The sequence below is a fragment of the Grammomys surdaster genome, unplaced genomic scaffold (assembly GCF_004785775.1).
Source record: "Grammomys surdaster isolate TR1022 unplaced genomic scaffold, NIH_TR_1.0 136, whole genome shotgun sequence".
In the NCBI taxonomy this organism is placed as follows: domain Eukaryota; kingdom Metazoa; phylum Chordata; class Mammalia; order Rodentia; family Muridae; genus Grammomys; species Grammomys surdaster.
Genome location: NW_021604594.1, coordinates 272,778 through 290,435, shown reverse-complemented (window position 1 = coordinate 290,435; position 17,658 = coordinate 272,778). Strand labels below are relative to the sequence as shown.

General features: G+C 46.8%; 1 protein-coding gene across 1 annotated transcript in view; it reads right to left on the bottom strand.

The window, feature by feature from the left end:
* Positions 1–4,386: 4,386 nt before the first annotated feature.
* P2rx3 (purinergic receptor P2X 3) overlaps positions 4,387–17,658 on the bottom strand; it is a 35,043-nt gene continuing 21,771 nt past the window's right edge. Inside the window, exons 9-12 of the mRNA XM_028763073.1 lie at positions 6,028–6,121; positions 5,688–5,753; positions 4,968–5,045; positions 4,387–4,500 (exon numbers count right to left, since the gene is read on the bottom strand). Of these exons, the coding sequence (XP_028618906.1) occupies positions 4,387–4,500; positions 4,968–5,045; positions 5,688–5,753; positions 6,028–6,121 (352 nt within the window). The remainder of the gene's footprint in view (positions 4,501–4,967; positions 5,046–5,687; positions 5,754–6,027; positions 6,122–17,658) is intronic.

Sequence of the window (17,658 nt, the reverse complement as noted above, 5' to 3'; positions counted from 1 at the left end):
TCTCTCTCTCTCTCTCTCTCTCTCTCTCTCTCTCTCTCTCTCTCTCTCTCTCTCGTGTGTGTCTGTGTCTGTGTGTATGCTTATGGTGAATTTCTGTACAAGTACAAATGTACATTTGCATTTTTGTGTATGCATAGATGTACATATCTGTGTGTGAACCTACATAGGTATGTGTGAATTATGTGTTTGTACTGGTGTGCTGTGTGTACATTTTTGAACCTCTGCATATTTATGGATATTTTTATAGATGTGTCTGTATGTGCTGGAGTCTCTGAATATAGCCACTTACATTTACCTTTGTCTTTAGTCATATGCATGTAGGTGTGTCAGTTTATGACTATGTACAGGTTTATATTTGTCTGTGTACCAGATACAACGTGGCTTCAGGAGCAAAATCCAGTATTCTACATATTCTCTTTCTAAGGGGTATGAGACAATAAGACAGAGATGAGGCACAGTCCTAGATAGTAGGTTGGGGAGAAACAGAACACATAAGCCCTTTGAACATGGAAGTCTTTGGCAATTGATTAATATGCCCTCGAACCTATGGCACCCCACTGATGCTGGATCCCAGTGCTGTCTTGGTAGAGGGATCTTTGCCTTAGCTCTTAATTATGACATAGAATCTGGTCAAGAGGTAGAGTTGCCTAGGAGTGGGGTATCATACAGGTACCGCATTGAACAGTGCACTAAGTGGACCTTTAATTCAATCCTTCTAAAGAGATGTGGAATTGTTGCAGGAGATGGGAGGATAAGCATTGAGGAAGACATTTCAGGGGTATATCAGTCTCCTGATGCTTCTCCCTCCCTCCCTCCCTGCCTCCCTCCCTCCCTGTCCCCTTCCCTCTCCTCTTCCTCCTCCTCCTCTTCCTCCTCTTCTTCCTCTCCTTCCCTCATAGAATAGCCTCTAATCAAGTAGCCCAACACCCTAATGTCCAAAACCACAGGCAGAGGTGTGCGTCTGTGGTGGGGACAAGCTCCTTCTTGACTAAAGCCTCTTTAGGGCAGATCTGAGCTAGTAAAATGCTCCTCAAATCTCTGGCACTGCTTTTGAGTATCTCACTGTCTTTATGTAGTAATCTTGCTGGCTGTTTAACACCTTCTACTCTTGCTTAGCTTTTGATTAAAAGGCAACTAGTCTTGAGAGAAGACATTCCCCAGAAGCTGTTCCAGGAGGTTAACTGGTAACTTGCTGAGAACAGGTGTTGTGAGAAGGGACACAGAAGGGAAGGGTGTGGAACTGTCAGGGTACAGTGGGGATCTGGGGGAGAGAAGGGAAGCAGACTGCTGGTCTACTGTCTTCTTTTCCTAGAAACTCAAGAGGACAGCGTTGGTAAGCTGGCTCTGTAATGTGTCCTTGCTTGTTCAGTAAGTTGGCTCTGTAATGTGTCCTTGCTTCTGCCTAATGCAGGTCTGGACACCAGATGATTCTTAAGATTCTCCAGCTCTTGGTTTCCCTGCCACTGGGAGTCTGTGTGTCTTATCCTGCCTAGCTGCTTCACTTAGAATTTACTCATTACTGCAGCAAGATATTGCTTAGTCCAGGTAACATACGTAGATAAGTCAACATAAAAAGATGAGTCAACAAATGTCCTGACTTTCCCCTAATAGACATCCCACAGAAGCCAACATTTCACACTCCAGCATCACAAGTCTCTGGGTTCAAGTCAGTTCTGCTTCCATTCCTTAATTTTATGCAGCCTCGGTTTCTTTTGTAAAATGATGATTAAATTAAGTAATGCCTGTCATACATTGAGCCCACAGCTTGCCAAAGGTGAGCCACTCCACCACTGAATGACAGTGTGTATGCTGAGCAATGGAGCCTTGAGAGTGAACACAGATTCCATCTCTGGTCCCAAGAACTGTCTATTTCTTTTTCTTCCAAACAAACTTAATAAGAAACCACAGAGAGCTTCCCAGGTATGGTCAGGGTGTGTGATCAGGTTAGTGATGGCGCTGAGTAAAGCCCAGTATACCAGATATAAGCTGGTTGTTGTAATTTCTACTATTAACTGACATCTAGCACATAGAATGGACTTGGTTCAGACAAGGGTAGTACAGCATGGGGTTTACACACTTACTGAAGGCCCAAAAGAGGCTCAGGTACCTGTAGCCTGGGGTACAGGATCCTCTTAGGACATGTCTCCATCTTCTTCTAGAGAGCATCTTGGTGAACTCAGCTTTAGCCCAAGCGGGGCTGTAAGCCTCCTTCTTGGAGGCTGTACTCTTTCCTTTGCTGAGGTCTCTGCTGGAGAGATGAAACCTGGCCAGGTCTCTGGATACTACCTAGAACTTGACCCTGGTGCTAGGGAGACAGTACCTCATCACCCATAATGATGGGGCTGTGAGCAAGCAGAGGGAAGGAAGGATTGATGAAGCTGGTGGGAGGACTCTTACCCATTCTCCTCCTGGGATGGGGATCATTGGGGTTGGGTCTGTGTGAGCACTCCTGTGGTCCTCCTAGACTATCTTTCCCCAACATCTCTCTGCACCTTCTGGTGAGGGGCCTGCCCTCTGTCCACACACATGATCATCTCTGCTAAACTCTCAGCATTGTGTCCATGTTTAAGAGGCAGATTGGCCCTGATGCTAATTAAACTTATACCTCAGGCCCACTCTGCATGAACTTTTCTGATACCTAATTATATATTCTTTTTAAAAAGATGCCCCCAGCTGTATGATGGCACTTGCCTATAAATCCCAATACTGGGGAGGAGTTGAGTTGAGGGAGGAGATCTGTAAATTGAAGCCAGCCAGGGATACATAGGGAAAGTCTTTTCATCAAGATCGACCAACCAACCAACCAACCAACCAACCAACCAACCAACCAACCAAATAAACAAGCCAAACCAAAAGAGCCCCTCAAGCTGCTTCTTCCCTAAACCTCGATCTGTCCTTGAGCTTTGCCCTCTACAATTTACAGCTTCCTCTACATCTCCTGTTTTCTTTAAAAACTCAGGAAGAAGACGGTGTATCTAGACAATGGAGATAATGTGGACTTGTCGTCTGTTCATAATGCACAGGACGTCTCTTCTCTTGTGTCCTCTCTTGACCCCTCACAATGATACAAGGCAAGCCTTCATTTTTGGCTTCAGGGTTAATAATCCCAGCAAGAGGGCTGGACATGATGGTTTCTGAGGTTCCTTTAGCTTCTCACTGATCACCTGTTAGGATCTTGTGAAAACAGGCCTGGCTGACCTGGCTGACCTGGCTGACCTGACTAAATGCTCACAGGGTATTGGATCTTACTGGGCTTTCCCACTTCTTCTTTTTTTTTTTTTTTTAAAAACAGTTTCATGGGTCCCAGGCTATGTTCAAACTTATTGTGTTGCCAAGGATGAACTTGAACTTTTGATCCTCCATGTCTACCTCCTGAGTGCTGGGATTACAAGTGTGCACCACCATGCCTGGTTTATGAAGTGCTACAGGTTGGTCCTAGGGCTAACATGCTAGACACACACTCTACCTACTCAACTACATCCCCAGCCCCTAACTGTGGCTTTTCCAATAATGCTGTAAACCAGGACAGCTGATGTCCTGAAGCATAGTGCTAGGTTTAGAAACTGCCTCTTGTCCGTCATATATGTGTGTGTCTTCTGTCTAGATTCTGGAGTGAGGGTTCAGATGTGTGGATGTGTGAGGACCTCATGGGAGAATAAAGATCTATTCCTCAGCTTGAGCTGGAGATACACAGGGTGAGGAAAAATCCACTGACAGTCACACCTCCTATCTCCTTCTGAAGCTAGACTTGGCCACATCAGAAATGATAGTTTATATTGCATTTCCCTGGGCTCCCCTAAAGTGGGGCCTGCATTCCTGGGAAGGCAGGGAAAGGCAACTGACACAGAAGAGTAGCCACCTAGAGAGTTCATTCTTCCATCATGGATGTGGGCAAAGGGGTTAGATCTGGGTGTAAATCTCACTTTCTAGCTACATGGCCTGGGGCAAATGACTCAGTCTCCCTGGACCTTTGCTTCTCTTAAAACCAAAACCCAAACCAAAAAAACTAGAAATCTACCCTATAAGATTAATTTAAGGGTGCAAAGAGATAATGTGTATGGAAGGGCCTGGTACGTGGTAGGCCCTACAGGTGTAACCCTAGCTACCATTTCCTCTATCCTTTGAAAAGGGATGAATGCTGCTGTCCTGGGACCCGGGGAAGCAGATGGGAGGCATGCAAGGGGTAAAGGCAAGATTCAGGCCTTAGTGGGAAGCATTCCCCATCTGCTGAACAGTGAGGGCCTAGATACCTGGGCGTGGCCTTTGGGGTGAACAGCAGAAATAAGAGCCCCTCTCCCCCTCACCCTCCACCCCATTTGCTTAGATAGAGTGGCCTGTTGAAGGTTCTGCAGCCTAAGGGTGAGCATGGGACCCTGGGAAGAGGCCCTAGTGACCAATAGAGTAGGCTCCTGAGTCTGTGGACTGCTTCTCCACAGTGGCCTGGTCACTGGCGAACACTGGGTTGGTTGAGGCAGTTCCCTTCAGTGTTGTCTCAGTCACCTGCAAGCAGAAGGGTTGGAATTGTCATATCTGACACTGGGCAGGAACTTCCAATGTGACCTATTTGACAGAACCAGCAGCGGGGGTGGGGAACGGCTGGTCATTTAGAGAGGTAGAATAAGTCTCTGGGAACCTAGAACTTTACATGCACTCTTAGGGAAAACTGTAACCCAGGCCACCACCACCAGGCAGGATCTGTTCTGCCCCAGAAGTGGACATGTTGACAACAGTGACCCACAGAGCTACCCCTCCCAATAAAGCCCATGGCTTTGTGCATGCTAGAGAAGCACTAGACCTCTGAGCTACAACCAGCCCTAAATCTCCAGAGTTCATTCCTAGTTGAGCCCTCTCTCAGACCCCATAGTGATCTTCTGGGCACCCTGGACAGTAAGCCACAGAGAGTCCCCAAGGTCCAGCAGCCCTCCCTGCCTCGCTTTCTCCGCATTTCAGCCTCTTCCCCAACTCACCTCCTCAAACTTCCTGGCTTTGTAGTGATCAGCTCCCTTGAGGAAATTGAGCAGGATGATGTCACAGAGAACAGTCCCCTGGAGGAAGAGGAGCAGTGTAAGCTCACACAGCAGCTTGGAGATGGGCGGGCTCAAATGGCCTCTTCTGTTGCCTAGCTCTTGGCTAGAACTACCTTCAGCAGACAGGTGCCTGAATCGTTGTTAGGGGAGGGGGCACATAGGGATGGAGTCTTCCAGACAGACCTGACTGTGCAGCTCTTCTCAGAGAAGGCCAAGAAGCTCTGCAGGATCTTCTATGGCCTACCTTTCTAGCTACTGAGAAGCATCACTGGATCACAGGCACGGAGGGTGTGATGGAAGAAGCAGAGGGAGCTAAGGGAGGAGTCCCTGGGAGTGGACTTTGTCCCCACTTCTCTTTCCCCCAAGGTTCTATTCCTCACTAAGGATCCTAGGACTGTGGAAACAAGGAATCTCTCCCTTCCTTCATGGTGAGAAGCAGGAATGTTTTTACAAGTGGAATTACCTGAAAACAGGAAGGCAGTCTCTGGAGGCCACGAGCCTTGGGAGGGAATGTCGTGAAATGCCCAGACCATGGCTACTTAGCAGCAGGTATTGGAGGCCAGAGGAAGGGCTTAGCTGAGCTGCTTAGTAGCACCGTGTGGGGCTGGGCCCCACCCTCCCTGCCCTGTGAGAGCCTGGAAAGACGGATGATGAACTTACCACTCCCACGGAAGTGAAGGCAGCCACCGAGCTGATGATGGTGGGGATGATGTTGAACTTGCCAGCCTGTACATACAAAGACCAAGGCATGGAGACAGAAGGCACAACAGGGAAGGGTGAGGGCTGAGGCTCAACTTGGACTCCCCATCACCGAGGCTGTGGAGCCTGGAGGGGTTCTGGTGGATCAAAGGGTTCCACCCTACATAGTATAGGAAGTTGATGGGGGATGTGGCCAGTTGGCCAGTGGAAGACCCTCATTCCGAGAGAGCCTCTTTAGAGCCCAGGTGCAGGCCTGGGGCGCTCCCCGTGCTCCCCTCATCCGGTGGGTCCCAGGACTCACATTCCCGTACACCAGCACATCAAAGCGGATGCCAAAAGCCTTCAGGAGCGTGCGGTACTCGCTGCCATTCTCCATCTTGTAGTATTTGGCAAACCTAGAGGCCAGAGGTGAAAATGGGTCTGCCTAAGGACTCTCCTGCCTGAACTCTTAGGGTTCTTTAGAGCTCCATAGTCATTATCAAACAACTGATGGTTGGTAAGATGCCTGCTGTAATCTTTCCTGGATCAGTATCACGGAGATTTCAACAAGCAGATCCCTGGGCCGTACTGGACTGTACAGAATCAGCATCTTTGTTGGTGAGAACTAAGACTCTCCCCTTTTAAAATAATTTGCCTACATGGCTGTGTGTGTGCACATGTGTGCATGTGGTGTGACTGTATGTAACTGCGGGTGTGGATGTCATGGCCTGTGCATACGTATAGCTTGAGGTCAACATTAGATATCTTTGGTGATTATTTTCTACTTTATCTTTCTGAGACAGTGTTTCTCACTAAACCTGGAACTCATCAATTGGCTAGGTTGGCTGGTTAAACCCAGAACTCATCAATTGGCTAGGTTGGCTGGTTAAACCTGGAACTCATCAATTGGCTAGGTTGGCTGGTTAAACCTGGAACTCATCAATTGGCTAGGCTAGCTGGTTAAAGCAACCCTGGAAACCCCTTAGCTCCACCTTCCTAGCACTGAGATTGTAAAAACATGTGTGGCTTTTAAAAACGTGAGTGTGGGGGATAGAATTCAGGCCTTGATGCTTGAGCAACACATACTCTACCCACTGAGCCATCTCTGGAAACCTCTCTCCACAAGATTTTTATGTGTATAAAAGCTTGGACCACAGCTGACCACAGCTGGCCCCAGGCTTCTTTAGGTCTACTTGCTTGGATATCACAAGAACCAACTTTAACCTACTTGGGCTCAAAACCTGACTCATAGAACCCTGCACCAGTATTTTAACCTTCCAGAGACTCAGCGGTTGCATCTTGCTCTACAGAGTTGCCATGAGAATCAAAAGCACATGTGTCAGTGTTGTAGAACAGCCCTGGGCACTGGAAACATTTATTGGTGTTGGCTATTGTAATTTGCTGAAGAATTATGTTTATATATAACTGAGAAAAGTGTTTCCTGATCCCTCACCCCATGTTACCCTTGCCTGTGTCCCATGGTGAAGGGAAACACTTCACTTTTCAGAGGACGCTCTGCGAGGTTAAGTGACTCATGCAGGATTTCCCACTGGAACTCGGCCCTATGTCTGCCCCAGTCCTTTGCTCAGTCCTTTGCTCCTCAGCTTTTGCTGCTGGGTGCCTTGGAATGAGCCAGGGACTTAGAGGGATGATCACATTTCATTCTTCCCGAGGACTCGGGTGGTGCCTGCGCAGAAGGGTGGTGTTCACACCCTAGTTTTTGCAGATGTCTATGGCAGGGAAGGGAATTGCCTGTGGCTTGGCGGCTCCTAAGTGCTGGACTTGGGACTGGAATTGCACTGGACTTCTAGACTCTAAATCAAATATTCTCTTCCTATGCAGCTCTGACTACCACAGGCCAGTACCACGGGTCAGGCTCTAACATCAGCACGGTATAATCTCTTGGGCAAAATTCCACTACTGTGAAATGGCTTCCTGATGTCAGGATTAAGTAATTTAATAGAGAGAGTTCTGGAAGGCCAGGCGGTGGTGGCACACACCTTTAATTCCAGCACTCTGGAGACGGGTGGACCTCTGTGAGCTCCAGGACACAGCCTCCCCTGCAGAGCTATGATAGAGATCTCAGGATAGAGAAGGCTACACACACACACACACACACACACACACACACACACACACACACACACACAAAATCCCTGTTGCAGAGAGGGGTGGGGGAGGACAGACAGCCAATAAACAAAACCAAACAAAACAAAAACAATCAAACAACAACCAACCAACCAACCAACCAACCAACCAACCAAAGAGTCCAGAAAGTTCTAATGTAAAGCCAAAGCTGCTCTCGTTCAATGCTAGGTTCTCTGAGTCTTCCCAGTCAGCACAGATCCCTAGGCCCCTGCTTGCTGGTAAAGGGGTGGTGTGTGTGTGTGGGGGGGTCAGTCTGAGAACTCAGTCCCTGAATGTGTGCAACGGTGGAAGCTGCATCTCTTTCCCAGGGATGTCTACACTTGCAGCTGTACAGGTAGAAGAAAAAAACCATGCAGTCCAAGTAGACCAGAGCTGGAGGATGAGAGGTGTGGAAGGAAAGGGCATGGTGAAATGTCAACCTCTGCTCTGGCTGACTTAGGGGAGCTCTATGGTCAGGCAGAAATGAGTCTGGATCCTATAGTCATCACCTGCAAGTAGCGTGGCCTTTAATGTTTCTTAGTCCTCAGGGTGTCAGCTTCCATGTCTATAAAAATAGAGGTGCTCATGTCCTGATGAAGCTCTGTTGGCAGCAGTGGGTGAATACTCACTGAGATCAGCTCTTTGAGGTGAGCACTGTTAAAATCCCACGTCAGCGATTCTGTCTACTGGATACTGTCTTTCTCTGCCTCTTCTCTGCCCAGATCCCTGCCCAGGGAGCCTTGCTGTTCCTGTCAAGTAGTCTGCTTAGCTTTTAGTCAGGTTCATTCAACAGGAAGTATCAGCAGGAGTGCAGAAAGGACAGAGTGTGCAGTCTGCTTACCTCCCCATACAGGCCAATGCCTTACAGACCAGTTTCAGCTTCATCTAGATTCTGTGCTTTTCTCCCTTTGCTTGCCCATGCCAGCCCCAGGAAGACAGCTTCCACAGGCTGCCAATCTTGGGGTCCTTCACTACGTAGGCTCCCCTTGTTCAATGTGTACCCTGTAATTACACCTTTTGAGGCAGTCCATGTTCCCTTGTGGATAGCCTATCCTAAGTGACCCCATCTTACAGAGGAGGAAGCTCAGGCCCAGATGCTTCTGTCATGATTAAGAAGCAGTACAGGAAAGTTCAGGTAGCAGATTTTTGGCCCTGTCTGTGCCTGGGCAAGGCGCGAGTGCTGAACCTGCCGAGTAAGACTGAGAATCACTCAGTGTAAATATTCTCAGGGATGACTGACTCAAAGGTGATCCCTGTGGGTTCTGCAGTTGAAGGAGCAGAGTGAGGGAAGGCAGCAGACTCTTCTCCAGAGAGTGAGACCCAGGGGAAAAATGAAAGTGACCCAGTAGGGATGATGAATGAAGTAGAGCCACTGAGTTGGAAGTAAGGGAGGCCTGGAGGTCAAGGAAGGGTGTGAGAAACAAGACCATCTTTATCTCTGGTAAGTTATGTCTGGCCAACTCTGGTAGGTTATGTCTCCTACTGGGTAACAGTGGTAGCATGCTACACAGGTCAAGGCAAAGCAGAATGAATTTAAGTTCACAGCAGCAAGAGGATGCTGGAATAGACAGCAGGAAAGAGACTTTTTATGTCCAGGGTGAGACCCAATAACCTGGAACTCCAAGGAGACATCCAGGGAGATCTCAAAGAAGTTAGGAAAAGAAGTATTTGAAATGGGTAGAAGATTTTAGAAACCTGTGGCTTTCAGGCTGGCTTGGGGGTCTGAACAAACCATGACCATCTCAGCACCCACTAAATATAGAGACCCACAAATGTATGCAGAATACCTCAGTTAACCTCATGAATAATGCACTATTATTGACCCATTTTATAGGTTTGGAGAGAGAAGAGCAGGTGACTCGCTTGAGTCTGATGACTTTTGATTCTCTGACTCCACAACCCAAACTTGGAATCTCTGAACCATCTGTCTTTAGCTAGCTAAGGATACAGGCACCCTGGTGCAAGATCTCAGAACCCTTCTAAATTCTACGTTCTCCTACCACTGGAGAACTGAAGAACCTTGTCACACAGATGTCATTCTCATGGCAACTGGGCATGGAAGAATCCGGATGAATCACAGATATTTGAGGCAGGGCAGGGGTCAGGCCTGTGGTCCTGTGGCCTTCATGCCCAGCCTATGTCTGCATCCATGACAAATGCTCTGACATGGACTCAGAGAACAAGAAGTTGGCATCCTAGGCTCCACTGGTTAAATTTATCCCAGGAAGGAATGTGAAGGGAACAGGGAGAAAAATCAGAGCGAGCTTGGTTTTCTTCCAGCACCTGCCTTCCAAGAGGCAATAAGCGTGGTAAGATCATTACGTTATCTCAGCAGCCACCCACCCTCAAGGAGGCTTGGCAGGGAAGAATTCTCTTCTTGCTGGGAGGGGGAATTTCAGAGCTTATGGAGGATGGTCTAGGCTGCAGACGGGTGCAGCCCCAGAGTCCAGACTCTGCTCCAGGGAAGCCAATGGAGATCACAGAAGCCATCACCTCCCTATGACAGGGGATGGCTCAAGTCATAAGGGCTTGGTACGGTATCTTCTCTCTTGAGGCACACTTGGACCTTCTTTCCCATTTCTTCACAACTTGTTGGTGCTCCATCATTGGCTCTTATAATGGAGTGTGGGCGAAAGGGAGGTGAGGCTTGTTACCTGGTTCAGTGCTGTGTACCTTACCAGGATCGATTAATGAGGCAGTCCTGGAGGAGACTGAATCAAGATGGCAGCAGGCTAGAGCTCAGAATGGCTCACGCCCCACTGGTTTATCACTGAGAAGACTGAGGCACAATTCGAAGAGCTTTTCCAAAGGACAAAGAAGGAGTTAGAGTTGAGGAAAACTAGACCAAAGGGGTCATTCCTAGAAATAAGCTCTCTAAAAAGGTCCAAGAGCCCATAGTGCCACTTGGCTCTTCTTAAGCTAACATTTTGTCCCTGAGCACATCACTCATCTTCTCTGAGACTTACTTTTACTGAAGGGGGGGGAGCTGTGGAGGAAATGAGTTAAGAGTTAAGATTTTTATCTTAAGGCCAAGATAAAGAATACTATCACAGGCTGGAGAGATGGCTCAGTGGTAAAGAGCACTGACTACTCTTCCAGAGGTCCTGAATTCAGTTCCCAGCAACCACATGGTGGCTTACAACCATCTGTAACAGAATCTAATGCCCTCTTCTGGTGTGTCTGAAGACAGCTACAGTGTACTCATATAAAAAAAAATAAATCTTCAAAAAAGTCTAAACCATAAAAGCCAATAGTTGGGAGAGCAAAGCTGGAATTCAAATCCAGTCCATCCCAGAGTCCACACTCTTAGCCAGCATTGTGGTTTGAATATGGCTTGTCTTTCCTGAAATGCATGCTGGAACTGAATTTCCATGGCAAGGCATTAAGAAGTCATATTGGGGGCTGGAGAGATGGCTCAGCGGTTAAGAGCACTGACTGCTCTTCCAGAGGTCCTGAGTTCAATTCCCAGCAACCACATGGTGGCTCACAACCATCCATAATGAGATTGGATGCCCTCTTCTGGTATGTCTGAAGACAGCTACAGTGTACTCATCAATAAAATAAATATTTAAAAAAAAAAAAAAAAGAAGTCATATTGGCAGGACCTCTAAGAAGTGATTAGGCCCTACCTTCATGAATCTCTGTTCCTGAGATTAATGAATTAAAGGCTTGTAGCAAGAGTGGATATGCTGGGGCTGGGGAGATAGCTCAGCAGTTAGGAGTACTTGCTACTTGTGCAGAGAACCCAGATTTGGTTCCCAGCACCCACATGGTGGCTCACAACTCTCTTTAACTCCAGTTCCAGGAGATCTGACTCCCTCTTCTGACCTCCACAGATCACAGATACCAGGCACTCATATGGTATCATTCATATCTATATCTATATCTATATCTATATCTATATCTATATCTATAGATATAGATATAGATATAGTGTATACATATATATGAATATCTATCTACACACACAAAATACTAATAAACATAAAATAGAAATAAATGCAACTTAAAAGAAGAGTATGGGGCTGGAGAGATGGCTCAGTGGTTAAGAGCACTGACTGCACTTCCAGAGGTCCTGAGTTCAAATCCCAGCAACCACATGGTGGCTCACAACCATCTGTAATGAGATCTGATGCCCTCTTCTGGTGTGTCTGAAGACAGCTACAGTGTATTCATATGTAATAAATAAATAAATCTTTAAAAAAAAAAGAAGAGTATGGCCAGGTCTTTATTTATAGTATTCAGGAGGCAAAGGCAGGCAGATCTCTGTAAGTTTCAGGCTAGCTTGGTCTACATAGTGAGTTCCAGGATAGCCAGAGCTATACAGAGAGATCCTCATCTCAAAACAAACAAACAAACAAACAAACAAACAAACAGACAAATTTAAAAAAAAATCCAAAACCCAAAAAAACTGAAACCTAGAAAACACACAAATGAACAAAACAAAAGGGCGGGTGTGCTGTAACAGCAGGTCTGGTGGATCTCTTGAACGTTACCTGACTGTCACTGTGATACCCTGTGCTGCCAGGACTCTGCCAGCAAGAAGACCATCTCCAGATAAGTCCCTTCTACCTTGGCTCAGAATCCTGAGTTAAAATAAACCTCTCTTCTTTGTCTTTACCCAGCTATAGCATTGTTATTAGCAACAGAAAATAAGGCAGGCCAGCCAGAATTGTTTTCCCCTCCTTGCTCCCCCTCCTCGGTTTCTCTTAGGTCTGTCATGCCTCAGGTCAGTTCTTTCAGTTCTGAAGCTAAAAGGATCGACTGCATTTGCTAGCCTCTGGGTACCTAGTATCACTGAGTAGGGCTAGCATAGGAAGCTCAGGAGAGCCACTCAGTGGGAAGAAGGACCCCAGCCTCTTCATCTGCAAAGGGGAATGCTGACCTCCGCTCCAGCCCATTCTGATGCCTCTAGTTTTGAATTTTTCAGCTAGGAAGTGGGGTTGATGACAAGGACACTCTCTGCTACCTTGGCCTGGAGTACAGGCCCTCCCAACATGAACAGCTCTGCTTTCCACCACACACATCCTCCCTGCCATAGCACATGCCTGCCATCCTGCAAGTCCTGAGCACGCTCCTCATAGGCTTTGGAGCTTTGTCTCCTTGCTGTTCGCCACTATTTTCCTCTCTACCCCGTGAATGCCTATTTATTCATTAGGGCCCAACTTCAGACAACTTGTCATGTTTTCAGTGGTCAGGAAATGTTTAGGGTACCTACTGTGTGCTAGGCACCTCTGACTCTCTTAGACGAAGAGGTGTATCAACTATTCACACCATCCAAAACGGGACAGAGAAAAGTGCTGGGAAGCTGAGGAACATCACTCTAAGAGAACAGACAGCGAAGACTCTTGGCCTAGACTCAGCTTCAGAAGGACATGGTGGTTTGGAGAAGCTGATCGTGGACTTGACTGGAGGGTAGAGATGAACTGAAGAGGCTGTGGATGGATCTACCCACTCCAGCTAGATAGGACAATTAACTATGTATATGCCTTCCCAATTTCATTTTCAGTGACTTGATCCTTGTAGCTTGGCCACAGCAGAGTATTTACACTGCAGACAATGGTACCCTATACCCCAGAGAAGAGGCTTGCCAGTGCAGAGAGCTGTGGCTGTAAAATGCCCCTGCCCTACATGTCCAGGCCCTCTACTACAGAACCTGGACTCTGACACTTAGTCTGTGGGCTGTGAAGCCTATATTACCATCTATTTCTGTCTGATGGTCTGGTGATCACAGTGAAGGACTGAGGAAACACTTGCCGGAAAAGGGAGTTAATTTCTCAGATTCTTAACCCGTCAAAGATTAGCTTTCTCAGTGCTAGCCTCTGGGCATCCTTCTGCTGGCTGAGCACCTCCAGAGTCTCCTGATTTGGCAGATGGAACAGGGATGGTGGTAACAACATGCTGTTTTCTCTCTCAAACAGAAAACATTGAGATCCAATTGGCAGCTGGCTAGGTAGAAAGATAGATGCCACTGGTGGGGGACATATGGGGAGGAGTGAGGACATAATGTATGTGGAACACTTACACAACCTCAGCCCAACCTAGAGGCTTCACTCCCATGACTACCTTTAGACCTTACAGGGTACTGATGGCCCTAGGCGGCATAGGGACTTACACATAAGACAATCCTAGGGCCTGAGTCCTTGCTTTACTAATTGACATATGTTATATGACCTTGAGAACGAGCCCCTCCCCCCCCCTGCTCTGTCTATCTGCATATCAGTTTCCCTATCTGTAAAGTGGAGACATCAGCATCTAGTGGTTAAGGGGATAAATTAGGGTTGGGATAGGGAAGGAAATACTTCAGCAGAGTTAAGAGAGGGAGAAAGGAGAGATAAATAACACTAAGGATGCAGCTAGAGAGGATGGCTCAGTGGTTAAAAGCACTAGCTGTTCTTTCAGAGTTTCTGAGTTCAATCCCCAGCACCCATAGGGTGGCTCATGACCATCAATTATAGGATCTGGTGCCCTCTTCTGTCATGCAGGTGTAAATGCAGACAGTACTCATAAGTAACAGTAAGGATGTTTTTAAAAGCTATAGGAAACACGTTGTTTTATAAGCTTACTTTAAAATATATAACACCAATAAATATGTTAAATGGAGTGATAATGCTTCCCACAAGATACACAGGCTATCTAATAAAATCCCAGTGCCAGGTATGAGAAACCTCACTTTGAGTTGCAGATCAGGAGAGCCCAAGAGGCTCTTGTCATTGAGAATGTGAAAGTAAGACCCTAGTGCACTTCATACACAGGACATAGAAGAATTCATCTGGAGGTGACCTGAAGCCTCCTTCCTGAGGACTTGCTCTCATAGTATCTGAAGGTGTTATACAAGCTACCAAAGAAGAAAGGATCTGCCCCTGTAATGCCTATGAATCACAACAATGACTAGCATAGCACAATATCCCTAAAAGTGCAATAGTGGTACTTATTGCTTGGTGCTAACCAACAGCAGTCTAATTGGATTTAAGGCTTCCTGAACAGGAAAGAACTCGTGAGTCAAACTGTAAACCTAGCCAACTAGCCAGGGCTAGTGAAGTCATAGATTTCAGAGGAGCACCTACAACTGCCACTTTCCTAAGCTGCTATAATTCCTAACTGTATTCTAAATACTAGTCCTTATACTTAAAGATAAGAGTAGCTCTCATCTCTCCTTAAAGCAGTTTCTCTTTGCAGCAGTTGGGGACCATTACAGAAAGTCACAACTAGTCAGAATGCAGAGAATGGCTGACTGTGGGGTGCCCAACCCCAACTGATGCATCTACAAACACAGCCATTTTGTACACCTAAGGTTCAGAGAACATCATGGAAGAGCAGGGTGGAAAGATTGTAAGAGCCAGAGGACCTGCTGCTGCTAGACAGTGTTTCCTAAACAAGACCTGCAGGATGACAACATCAGTTGACGTGCCATGTCAATGGGGGAGATTTCACAAGGCCTTGCTCAGAGATGAAGGGCTACGGGAAATCAATGCTCAATGACTGCTGAGAGAGGAAGAATCTATTTTCTCCAGGAATTAGTTCTCTGATATGTGGTTCAATCCTAAATTGTCATTCCTAAACATGATCATAATAAGGGCAACACTAAATAGATTCAGTAGGGCGTGTGTGTGTGTGTGTGTGTGTGTGTGTATAGCCTGTTTTAGTTTCCCTTCCTTTGTTTGCAGTTGGCCCAGGGTCTTGCTATGTAGCTTGGCTGACCTGCAACTCTCTCTGTAAACAAAGATTGCTGTGGCAATCTTCGTGCCTCTGCCGCCCAAGTGCTGAGATTACAGGCTGTATATCGCCACGCCCAGACTCTCTATCTTTGATTTTGCAAGCCACAGAAAAGCACAGCTCTTAGGGAAGGGGCATGGTTGAGATCTGAACTCAGGCTGCTCAAATGCAAAGTCAACTAATTCCCTAAACTGGAAACCAGAAGGGAGTTGACTGCAGTTCCAGGAGGCAAGAAGCTTGTTGAGTAGGTGCTTCCAACAGTTATCAAGGAAAACATGCCATGGCTCTGACTTGTTGATGCTTAAGAATTAGAGGAGAGACAGTGCTCAAGCAGCTGCCAGTGCTGATCTGAGAAGGGGAAGAGGAAGAAGAAGAGAGGAGACAAGGCTGTAGCTGTCAGGGATGGGAGACATCACTACGAGGCCTACCTAGAAAGGCTACGGATGACAGACATCGGCAGGAGGCTGTTGTGAAGCACTCCTCTCCTGCCTTTTGAGTGAGTCTCTGCTCTTTGAGGACTGCTTTCTTGCCCTCTGGTTTCTGGAGGTTTGGTTGATGCGAGGCACTGGCTGGGGACCAGAAGGCTAGCAGGAGAAAAGGTGGGTATTTATTCTGCTTACAGCCTCCCAGTCCCGTCTTGGTTTTGCTAGTAGCTGAGCCTGTTTGTGCCTGTGTGTTTTGTGTGCCAGGGATCCTCGTTCAAATCTATAGACACCCATTCCTCCCACAGTGACCACAAATCTAGGGTGGTAACAGCTTCCAGTTTTCCTACCTATCATCCTCGGCTTCCATGTTGGTTCCTTGGGCATACATTTCTTCCCAAGCCCTGGCTGAATGTGCTTTCTTACTGAGATCTTCACAGGGACACCTGTTCTGTGACCAGACAGAACATTCCAACACTGGACCAAATTGAGCCATTCTGAGACCTGACAGTACTGAGAAGCTTTACACGTGTTCCCTTGTGCCATTAGCAGGAACAGATAAAGGATGAGTAAGTACAAACGTCAATTGCTGTAATAAATCATTTGTCAGAAGTGCTTCTGTGGGGCAGGGTTGAAGCTCCGTCCCAGTGTGACAGGGCTATAAATAACAGTGCACACTTCAGCAGCCCCAGCTTCCAAAGCCCTTCCCTGGCCACACCCCTAGACACCTCTGTGTGTTAATTTAGGCTCTCAGAGTTTACAAAGGCTTTACAGCCCATTTTATATAAATGGACACAGGTTTACAGAGGGGATGAGACTTGCTCTCAATCACACTAAGTATCCCAGGTTTGAATCCATCCATACTCTGAGCTCTAACTAGTTTACCTGTATTTCATCATGAGGATGACGATGATGGTGGTGGTGGTGGTGGTGACAGTGACGATTATTGTCACTGAAATAGGGTCTCACTATATAGCCTTGCTTGTCCTAGTGGGCCTGGAGCTCACTATGTAGCCCAAGATGACTCACAGCTCACAGAGATCTGCGTGCCTCTGCATCCTGAGTGCTAGGTTTAAAAGTAGATAGTGACTGCTCTGTTTGCTTTGTTAGTCTCCTGTAGTCCAGCCTGGTCTCAAAGTCAATATGTAGCTGAGAATGACCTTGAACTTAGGATCCTCCTGCCTCAGTTTCCCAAATGCTCAGATTACAGGTGTGCACCTCCATGTCTGGTTTGGTTCTGGGTTGGGCATCAGAAATCAGGACTTTATGTGTACTAAGCAAACGGTTTTCCACTTCGTTATTCTTAATTTAATTATTCTTAGTCATCTCTCAGTAGTCCCAAAAGGTTGATTTCAGAAGCCCTGTAGACACGAAAACCCATTTTATGTAAGACTCAAGCCCCTTATATAGAATTGCATAGTGTTTCTCTATAAACTATGCACATTGCTCTGCCTGTGTTAGATCCTCCCTAGATAACTTACAATGAATGCCTAACAAACCGTACATCTTGTGCAAATAGTGGTCCTGCTGTATTGTTTAGGGTATAAGAAGGAAACAAAGCCTGCTCTTCTTTGGGGCAGGTATAATTGCTTCCTCAAATATCTTTGATCTATGTTTGATAATGTCCACAGATGGAGATCCCACAGCTAAGGAGAGCTGCCTGCATTTTTATGTATAAACAGTTTTGC